This window comes from Gossypium raimondii, chromosome 12 (assembly GCF_025698545.1).
Source record: "Gossypium raimondii isolate GPD5lz chromosome 12, ASM2569854v1, whole genome shotgun sequence".
Taxonomy (NCBI): Eukaryota; Viridiplantae; Streptophyta; class Magnoliopsida; order Malvales; family Malvaceae; genus Gossypium; species Gossypium raimondii.
Window position 1 is genome coordinate 36,655,987 of NC_068576.1, and position 11,519 is coordinate 36,667,505.

Genomic DNA, 11,519 nt, shown 5'->3' on the forward strand with positions numbered 1-11,519 from the left:
CTTACATTATGCACCTTATAGGGGGTGTACTCATGCCGGATGCAAAAGGCAGTAAGGTCCATTCGATGTACTTACCCCTATTATCCAATTTGCATAACACTCATTCATACAGTTGGGGGTCCGCAATTTTAGCTATGCTGTATCGCGAACTTTGTCGGACGACAGATCCTTCTGTGGTTGACATAGGCAGATGCCTCATACTGCTGCAGTCGTGGGCACTTTATCGGATGCTATTCTTGGCATCCATTAGTCATCAATCATATATATTTCCACTCGTTAATAGGTGATGAATTTTTACTCGTTATAATAATTAGTTTACTTTTTTATATTATATTATTCTAACAATTTGTTTTCGTAGGTGGAGTACTAATCCGGGTATCGGGAGGTTATACACGGTTCTGATATACCGTCTAATGATTGAGAATCATGCTAGAGAGGGGGTAAGTGTTTCGAATATAAACTTAATTTTATTATTTTATCTCACTCGACCCGCGTTAATATAACAACGTTATTAACTGTGCAGTTCATTTGGATGCCGTATTCTGTTCCAGAAATTATGACAGTTATCCCCTCATCTGCCCGCGTCCACTCAAACCTATGGTGCATTAGCGCACCCATTATCAATTTTAACGTAGTAGAGTGGTATCATGGCAATCGAGTACTTAGGCAGTTCGATTGCATACAGTATATCCCGACACTGCCAGTACAATTGGGGGAGATCTATGGGATGAGCAAGAGGGGAAGGTATGGAGATAATTGGGGAGAAGTGTACGAAGAATATATTACGATGTGGAACAACCGGTTTGGGAGGGTACCTCAGATGGATCGTGCTCCGGATTCGCAACCCTCGTTAGAGTATATACAATGGTACTGTGAGATAGGGAAACCATTTCTGTTTGGTGGGCGGTCGATGGTAGTCCCTCGCATGCACGACCACAATTACATAACCCTTCCGGATCGCATCATGCAGAAACTTTAATGGTCGGCATGTCTTTCACCATTGGCATGATGCACGTCTGAGATAGTTTTGGAGTCAAGTTTTCGATGATCTTCATCATCGTGTTGAAGTGCATGTGAGGCCCAACCAATTTTCGTATCTCCCACATCTGCGACTTACGGATAAATGCATTCGTGTCGCCAATTGCGACCTATACGCAGGCGTCCAACACTCTCCAACATATAATGTTGGTTTAGACTCGATGACTTTGTAATCTACTGATATATTCATGCTATACCGCTTAATGGCAAATATGCATTCTTCCTTACTTTCAAATCTCGGCGAGCACAACTCTTACGGATCGAATATCGCCTATTCGGTTAGCGGTAGTATTTGAGGTACTCGGAAACTTCATTTGCCGTCGTCGCATCGGGTCTATCCGAGACATGTGTGCCCCAAGATTATTGTGTATCACAATACGACGAATCTGGTTTCTGACTGAAGACGCGTTAACGTTTCCATCCTCATTCACGCCTTCGTCGTCAATATCATCTGGGACTTCGTCCACGTCAGGATCACTCTCACTATCCACTTCGTAATCAACAGGATCACTACTATAGTATACATCATCACCAACCACATCAGTCTCGGCTGCAGCATTAAGATCAATATTGATCCTGTGTATAGTTGATTGACTATCAACATACGATACCGGAACCACCATACACGGCGCTTGAACTCCATCTTCTTCACCTAATGGAGTGGGATCTTCAGTTGCTTCCACACCAGCTAACTCAGCAAATAACTGAATCGGTGCATTTTTGTTACTCTGAGTCCCACAATAAAGAGCCACCATTGTCTCCACCTCTTCATCCTTTACAAGTTCCATTTCGGTAAATTTTATTGGATCTGTTGAAACTGGAAACTTGTAGAAAACTTTTGATATCCTTCTCCCACAACGTCTATAAATTTTTTCACTAATTTTTTCCTTCATATCATCAAACGAGATATTTCTATTAAATCTCATTGCTACTTGTTTGCGACATTCAAATATACATCCACGGTTGTTGTCAAAATTTCTCCATCGAAATAAACGCATACAAAAAGCGATTCTCCATCTTCAATACTAGATCATTAAAAACAATTTCAAATTTCTTAAAGCAGTTTGAAATGTAAAAAATTACATAAAATTTTAATGCAAAATTGTTCATTCAGAAGTTAACAAAGTTAATAACCTAACAAAATAACTTTCAAATAATAAAATTACTAACAAGACTCTACATTCTATTTAAAAATAAATAAATTAAAATACATTATCCTTCTTATTCTTTTCCTTTCTTTTTTTCTTCTGCCTTCCTTTGTATTTCTTCCGTTTCTCTGGTAAAGATTATGTCTGTGTTGGGGGTATATATAGGGAAAAATCAGACCATTGGCGCCTCTTAACATGGCACCACTATTGGCGCCTCTCAGATAGGCACTACCATTGGCGCCTCCGAGATAGGCGCCAATACTATGTATTATACGGGTCATATACTGACCCGGGAAAATATTTAATTATATTTTATAAAAAAATTAATATAAAATATTCATTGGCGTCTATCTAATAGGTGCCATTAAAAAAATAAAATTTAATATTTTTTATTCATTGGCGCCTCTGAGATAGGCACCAAAGAAAAAAGTACCCAATTTTGGTAAATAAGTTTTCTGACACCCCATTTCAGTACAAAAATTTTTTTATACCCCATTTTAGTAAAAAACCCGAGTTTGAACACATTGAAGTGTTTTTATTTTTCCATTTTAGAGTTGGAAAAGGGTTATTATCAAACTCAAGTACCAAATGATATATGACATAACACTCTAAGATTATCTAAGTATTGAGTTTAAGTACTAAAACGAACAAAAAGAATACAAATATTAAAGTGGACCTCATGAGATATTTGCAAATTTGTGAGGCATCAACAAATATAAAAGAAAATAGGCGTAACCCATTTTCATAAACATTAATTATATAAAATTTACTATTATTTTAGAAATTATTCAATATTAATATATATTTTATTAAATTAAAAATTATTTAATTATTATTAATACATAGAGAAGTAAGTAGTAGAGATGGATGAGTCACACTACTTGGGATGAATGTGGATAAATGATTGATTTGGTGTTATAGGCTTAAGTAGAGGTAAAATTGGATTTTAATTAAAAACCAACCCATTTAGCTTTTTTGTTTTTGACCGATTATCAATTTTAGAATTTTGAAATTAAATCGATAAAAATTTGACTTATTTTATATTATTTGAAAACCGATAAAAATTAACTCAATAACCTAAGTTTGTTTAATCCAAAAACTGATTCAATTTGATCATTTTTTTCAACTAAAATCGATTGGGAAACTCAATTAAAAAAATGAACCAAATGATTAAACCGATTATTCTCCAACAACGTTCAACAAAGGTAAACCTTTCACATCTTTTCACAACAGCCAAAACTCTGCTTTATTTTCTCACATGTCTGAAACCAAGAAAAAGAAAGGGGAAGTCACCTCAAAAAAGCATAATATTGGACCCAGTCAAGTTCTAAACCTACTCAACAATAAAAAGTAGCCGATTCTACAGTGGATATGTAAACGCTGTCGTTTTGAGTTGTTTATTGGGTTAATTGCACTAGATGTCCTAAATTATCATTTGGATTCTAATGTGGTTAAAATATCAGTACTATATTAATCACACTGTTTTATTAGACTTAGACCCAACGGGTTGAACAAATAGATAGCCTCATTTGATAGGTATAAATGTAGGGACAATGCCAGGGAGGCAGGTAAGGTTTTGGCCCCTTTAGTTAAAGGGGACAATTGTTTTTTAATCCCTCCAAAAATTAATTCTTTTTAGCTTTGGTCACATAGAAAAAAATTGTATTGTCAACCCCTCAAAAACTATTTCTTTAATTTATACCAATTTAACACTTTTTTTAAAAAATTTTTTATCTCGACATTGATATACAATTTTAACTTTGTCCTTGTACACATTTATTTAGAATTCAAGATAATATTAGTTAATATTTAATGTCTAAGATCATTAAAAAGATTCGATTAATACAACATTTACACTATAAAAGATTCAATTAAAATGTTTCTAAAATTTGACTAATTTAGAATCTCAGCATTATTTAAGGACTTATAGAGAAATCAACCCTTTCTTTCTTTCCTACTAACCTTGGAAAACGATAATGTGATCACGGCTGTCTTTCTTCACCATTTTTATATTATTTCATTTCGTTTCTTTTCTCTATTATTTTATTATAAACTCAGATTTTGTGATTCTTCATAAATCACAACGAACTATACTTCTCTTTCGAGTGGAAAATTTTCTTTTTCTGGGTGTTTTTCACTAAACTCTGGGTTACTTCATTGTATTTCCTTTTTTCCCTGTTTGGTTTCCGAGAAAACCCAAGAAAACGAGCGAGAAGCTTTACTTAAAGAGAAAAAGAAACGACCATTGGTGGTTTTTTCAACCCAGTTGATTATATTTCCTGTTTGGGTTTTCTGTTTTCTTAAATAAACCTGGTTTGATGGTGATGGTTTTTGCAGGAGCATTGGTTGTTTTTTAAGCTCGTTTAAAACAAATTATTTTTTGGAAGGATTCTAAATTGTTTTTTTTTTTTGGGTGTAACGTCTTTTTCTTGTTCGTCGGTTACTCGACAGGTTCTTTGAATGACTCAGTAATGGCTGAGTCGAACAAAGTAAGGTTAGTTCGGTGTCCAAATTGTGAAAACCTTCTTCCAGAACTTGCTGATTATTCTGTTTACCAGTGTGGTGGCTGCGGTGCTGTTCTTCGAGGTACCTTGTTTTTTCTTCCCTGTAGTTGCTTGTTTGGTTGATGAGAAAGTTGCTGAGAATATAACTTGGATTTTTTTGAGTCAATTGATCAGTGATAATGTTGAAGCTTGAACCATTGGTGGTTTATTTTGTATTTATCAGTAATAGCAAGGTACATTTTTGGGGATTTGTTGATTGATGATTAAGCCTACCATTTTCATGCGAAAAATTAAAAGGAATTTTGTTAATTAAGACTAATGAAACCATTTAAGGCTTTGGGTTAGGTTCCTTGTTTTATTTACTGAATCTTTTGATATTGATCTGACTATGAAATATGTAGTGTTTTCCCAGATTTTAATGGTGGATTTTATATATATACACATATTTTGTATCAGCAAAAATTAAGAACCCTGAAGCGGATACCTCGTCGGAGAAATTGGAAGAAGATAAGCGCGGCAGAGTTTCTAGCAAATCCGAAATTCCGTTGAGGAAAAGATTAGTAGATTTGAGTGATGCCTCCCATGTGGATGTTAAATCGAGTCTTGGCTCTTTGAGGCGTGATCAAAATGATGCAGAGAAGAAGAGTAATGTTGATTGTGATGATACCGGCGATAAACAGCCGGTTGAGAATGGAAATAAGGATGAAATCACGAATTCTGTAGAACAAGAACAGGAGGATTCATGTTCTGATTTTGGATACATTGGGAGATTGCAAAGGCAAGCTGTGAAGCAAGGAGAGATGGAGGGGTTGCAGAGAATTCCGAGAGCAGTTGTTGAAGGTGTGAGGTTTTCTACTTCGAATCATCCGGATGAAGGCCCATCGTATGGTTATAGTGATTCCTTGCAGAGTCAAACGGACCAGGCTGGTTCTAGTAGGGTTCACCTTGAACAAGATCGAGCCGAGCTTTTGAGGAAGCTAGATGAGCTTAAAGAGCGACTTAGTCGGTCTTGTGATGTGATTGATAAACCGAAAGAGAAGGATACATTGTTCCCGAGTGGGTCTTCCGAAGCAAAGAAGCCTTCAATGCCCTTGTACGGACCTGATCAACATGGTATGGGGGCAGGGCCGTCTTATTTCAGTCATTTTCCAGAGCCATTTGCTTATCCTGTCAGGCATGATATGACTCGGCATGGGTTGCATCCTCCAATGCACAATCCAAATCATATTCCTGCATATGGAGATCCTTTTGGATCCCAAATCCTTGGACGAGCACCGCAACAATTACCCGGAGAATACCAACAAGCACCTCATCCGTACTTTTCGAGACAGTATATGGAAAGTAATCACGACCCATTTATGCCATATCCACAAAGTTCAGTGTTGCACCAGGCTTCTTGTTCTTGCTTTCATTGTTACGAGAAACATCGACGAGTTCCACCACCTATTCCGTCCCGTTCTTTTGGTGATAAAAGGTTCCCCGATGTGCCTTGTAATCCAATGTACCATTTTGAGAACCACGGGACTTTTAGTTCGCATTTCCACAATTCTAGGACTACAATGCCTCAAATGAGCGTGCTTCATTCACAAGCTCAAGCTAGATGGCCTAGTGATCTTAAGCCGGAAATAGGTGGTTTTGTTCAGTGCCATCCGCAACGGGTGGTGGTAACCAGTGGTGGTCGCCGTTTTCGTCCTATTGCTGGTGGTGCTCCATTTATTTTGTGTTATAATTGTTTTGAATTACTACAAATGCCAAAGAAAAAACAGCTCGTGGCAAAAACCGAATATAAATTGCGTTGCGGTGCCTGTTCGAGTGTAATAAACTTTACCATCGTCAACAAGAAGCTTGTTCTTTGTGATCATGCTGAGATGAAAGGAACTTCTGTACGGGTTGATGATATCTCTGATGGAGTTATCAATGATAGTTCCTCGTATTTCCGTGGCCGTGTGAACCGAATTGCTGCCACTTTCTCGCCTGACGACTACGATGATTCTGGTTATGATTTTCAATCAATGGACCAAGAACCCGTTGTATCGTCAATGGGCCAGGCTTTGAATTCAATCGGACCTCAAGAAATGCAAAGTTTTCATTCTTCATCTCTGAGCATTTCCGAGGACGACAACAGTCCGGATGTTTTAATTGCTTCGAGAGAGGAAAAGAATTCTGTTCGGCAGCCAATCAAATCCACCATGTCTCCCCCACCCTCAGGTTCACCACTTCAAGACCACTTCGATTACTCTACTAGCAATCAAGCAGTCAACAGATTTGGGAAGGGAAATTGTAGTAATCGCTCTGGTCAAGAGAAATTCACGTCTAACAAGGCCGCCTCAAGACAAAATTCTTTAAAAGAGGCGTCATTACCTACCGAGATGGAGGTTTCATTTGACGACTATAACACAGGAATCTCTCAAGATTCAGGGGAAGCAGCCAGAGAGGGTGATCAACCAAAAGTTGCAAAAGGAGGTGAATCGTTTTTCGTAAATATTGTCAAGAAGAGTTTTAAGGATTTCTCGAGATTTAATCAAACTGAGGAACGCAGGAAAAGTAACATTTCGGTTAATGGCCATCCTATAACTGACCGTGTGCTTAAAAAAGCTGAAAAGATGGCCGGACCCATTCAACCTGGACAGTATTGGTAAGCTTTTATCAGTTTTCTTTTTATCCGCCGTGCTACGAGTTTTACTAGTTTCAGTGTATGTCTATAATGATCGGCGTGCCTAAATCAGGTATGATTTTCGAGCTGGATTCTGGGGTGTTCTTGGTGGGCCTTGTCTTGGCATAATCCCTGTAAGATTGAATAATCCTTATCTAGATATCAACGGCTACACTTTTTCTTGTTGTTTGGTTTTGCCGTTACATGTTTTTTTTTTTTTTTAACTGTATTTCACTTGCAGCCATTTATCGAAGAATTTAATTATCCAATGCCAGAAAACTGTGCCGGTGGAACCACTGGTGTTTTCGTAAATGGGAGAGAGCTCCATCAGAAAGATTTGGATTTGCTTGCTAATAGAGGGCTTCCAACCGATAGAGATAGATCTTACATCATCGAGATCTCTGGCAGAGTCCTGGACGAAGACACTGGTGAAGAGCTAGATTGCCTTGGCAAACTTGCCCCGACGTAAGAGCTAATTCCAACCTTTGTTTTTTCTGCAACTTCTGGTTCATCTCCTTATACTTGCTCATGAATGTTTTATATTTTAATAGTCGTAATTCTTGTACCGTTATATAAGCCTCGAGGCTAATGAGATCTTAGTTTAGTGGCAAGAACATGGCTTTGTGATACACTCGCGTGGATGAGTTATATCATGTCAAATACCCGGAATAGGGCTACGGCTTCCATCAGTATTTGATGGCTAATATCCTTAAGCATTGCTGATATGATTTTTTATTGAACAGAGTTGAGAAAGCAAAGCACGGTTTCGGCATGAAAGTTCCAAAAGTAGCCGCGTAATGAAATACATAATGATCCCCACAGTTAATCCCGCGGATACAAGAAGTTTGGTTCGTTCTCCATTGAGTGTGGAAATAATCAACTGGCAAACTGGTTGGAAGGTTAGAAATCCGATCGATGTTTTTCTAGCTAACTTTGAGGTTGTCGATGTTGGATGGTTTCTTAATCCGATAAGCGAAAAATATAAATATTTCAATACATGTTCTAAATGATTGCTTTTCAAGTTATGTAATGCATATGCAAATATTGCAATATAAAATCTTTGTTTCATTGTATCTCATTGTTTTTCAATATAGAAATGTTTGAAATTGAACCGAGCTTGAATGAACGGACTTATCTTCATATGTTTATGTTTGTTTGTGTTCGGTTCATATTCATTAAGAATTTACATAGTGTTTGTTTAAATTAAATGAATTTGTTCATGAATAAATTTGTGTATATGTTCTTGAATATGTTGGTGATTATATTCATGAATCGTATATCGAATACTTTGTCAATTAATATATGTGGTAGAAGTTATGGAGCATCGTCCAATTATTGACTAAAGGGGGGACAAAATGAATGGAAGCAAAAATATTTAAGTTGGCATGTGAAGCCACTACTGTTAATGGAGATTGGCCCGGACAATCATTGGTTGGTTATCTGGGTTAAATTATTGATTTGGTCCCTTTACTACGTTCAAATTTAAGATTTAATTAGTATATTTTAACATGGCATAATTTGGTGTATTTTTATAATGTCATCAGTTAATTCAAATAGTTAATATTATCGGTTATTTTGATTAAAATGCTAATATGGATTATTTTCTTAAAAATATTCCTTCCAACATACAAAATAAAATAAAAAAACATGTCCAGTATGATGGGTCTAATTATGTCCGAATTAAAGTATGAGCATTAGATTTCAAAATTTAAGTATAGTAGAAGGGCTAATACCAGAATTTAACCATCTGACATACCATACGACACAGCAACAAGACATGCGTTTTGGGTACTAAGTGGACCCTCCCTGACGGACTGTGTTGTTGCTAAAACACAGCGGCTGAGCCGAAAATCCCTTCGAGGGGCCCATTGCCATCTCTTATGGCAACTTCAGTTTTTAATCATGGTTATCTTAATTGGACTAGATTGATTGGATTGGGAATCGATTAGAGTATTAGTTCGAAGAAAATCTTTAGATTAGCAGAGATGTGGATTGGTGAATTGGTTTTTAATACTTTTTTATTTTTATATTTTTAATAATTTATTTAATCAAATTGTTTGGACAGACAAATTGATGATCTGATTGATTTCAGCTAAAACCTTTCTTTTTAACCATTGAAGAAAGGAAATATGACAAACCCAAACTCGCAAAGCAGTTGAAAGCCTTAGGTCCCCTTTGGATGGATGATGTGTTTACCTGTAGTTAGTGTAAAAACAGTAGTGACAATAAGATTAAATACTGTAGCGATACTGTAACGTGAGACCAAATTTAAAAACTAAATGCACCGTATTAGAGATACACGTCCATCCAAATGGGCCCTCGATACAAAACCAATGCTTAAATCAAGGAATATCTTATTTTCATTTTCATGAACTACAAAATATTACAACAGACACGACACAATTGTTAGTTAAAGGCAAAAGTTCCAACTTCTTTGAGTATCCAAATTCAAGTCTTATTATTTGTAATTGTAACGTGTAAGTTTCTTTTAAGATATGCATATATCATGGATGAATTTTATTCGATTTTTCATCTATTATGCTTTTACTAATTTGATTCTACATTATAAATGTTTGATTTTATATTTTTACTTGTATTGTATTTATATATCTACTAAATTTATCTGGTAATGCCCACATTGGCATACGAACCAACACCAATAGGTTTAATATTGTTCGACCCATGTTATTATAGCTAATATACAAAGAAGTTTCAAAGTACCATGCAAGCACTTGTATCAAGAGTTATATTGCATTTTGCTTCCCTTTACATAAAAAATGGGTAAATTAGTCTTAAATCAAATAGTAAACTAGTCGTTCTATTAAAAATTCATTCATTTCCATTGTTAAAAATTGATTATTGTATGTCAGCATTAGACCTGTCCATGGGCCGGGCGGCCCGGCCCGGCCCGACAGCCTGCCCAAAATATGGGAGGGTTCGGGTAAAAATATAGGCCCGAAATATGGGCTTGGGCAAAAAAACGAGGCCCGTTTAAAAAATGGACTTGGCTCAGGCTCAACTTTTTTGGCCCGGGCCCGGCCCGAATATAATAAATATATATTTTTATTTTTAATTTTAAAATACTTTAAAAATATTTTTATTTTTTTATTTTTAAAATATTTTTGTGTTTATTAAAAATCGGGCCGGGCCGGGCTCGGGCTTATTATTTTTTCCCGGCCCGAACCCGACCCGACCCGGCCCATGGATAGGTCTAGTCAGCATGAAGTACATATGACATACCATATATCATTATTTGATTCTTCCGTTAACCACACCACTTTTTGACAACATAAATAAATAAAAATTTTAATAAAAAATTTATTTACTATTTGATCTAATATATAAAAATTAATTTATTATTTTTAGATAAAAGTAAAATATAAATTTAGTGATGATATTGCATGGGGGAGTGGGACAATAACATGAAAGATGTGCTAACATCCATGGCATGTTCCTCCTCGTGGGCCGAGTACTTTTTCTAAAATTTTATTTTACTCAATTAAATAAATACATCTTAACGCTCATACATTGTTAATAGAGATATTAGATTTTAAAGTTATAAATATTCTATAAAATATAATAAGATATTAAAAATATATTATTTTTAAATTATTTATAAAATAGAAAATACACTATTAATATATTAAATACTCACATTTATTTAGTTTATTTTAAGCAATCACAGTTTCTTGTTTGTCGAGCTTTACACTAAAATATATATAATTTTTATTCCTAATGGTTTTTTGGTTGGCATAGTCATATCGCCTTGATTTTGACCCTAAATTTAATTTTTACTATAAATAAATATTTAATCCCTGAATTTGGTAATTTTTTAACTTAATCCTTTAATTTTTTCATTCACATTAGTCTTGGAATTTTACAAGTTTTTTCAATTTAGTCCCTAAACTTATATTCCAATAAGGTGTGATGCCATGGTATTCTAAGATTCTACCACGGTATCACATAAAAATTTAAAAATTCTAGAAAATCTAAAAAGTACAAAAAAGGTATTGCCATTGTACCTTATTGGAATCCAAATTCAAGGACCAAATTGAAAAAAACAGTCAAATTTTGAAACTAACGTGAATAAAAAGACGAAACCAATATGAAAAATTGTCAAGTTTAGAAGTTAAATGTTGCTTTATCCTTAAAAAACTAAATCTTTAATCTCTCAAT

At 35.4% G+C, this 11,519-nt stretch overlaps 1 protein-coding gene across 1 annotated transcript; it reads left to right on the plus strand.

The window, feature by feature from the left end:
* Positions 1-4,216: 4,216 nt before the first annotated feature.
* LOC105763892 (protein ENHANCED DISEASE RESISTANCE 4) lies at positions 4,217-8,485 on the plus strand. Its single transcript, XM_012582291.2, has 5 exons — positions 4,217-4,772; positions 5,147-7,325; positions 7,417-7,477; positions 7,585-7,808; positions 8,087-8,485. The coding sequence occupies exons 1-5, from the start codon at positions 4,658-4,660 to the stop codon at positions 8,139-8,141; spliced, it is 2,634 nt and encodes an 877-aa protein (XP_012437745.2). The 5' UTR covers positions 4,217-4,657; the 3' UTR covers positions 8,142-8,485.
* Positions 8,486-11,519: the final 3,034 nt, after the last annotated feature.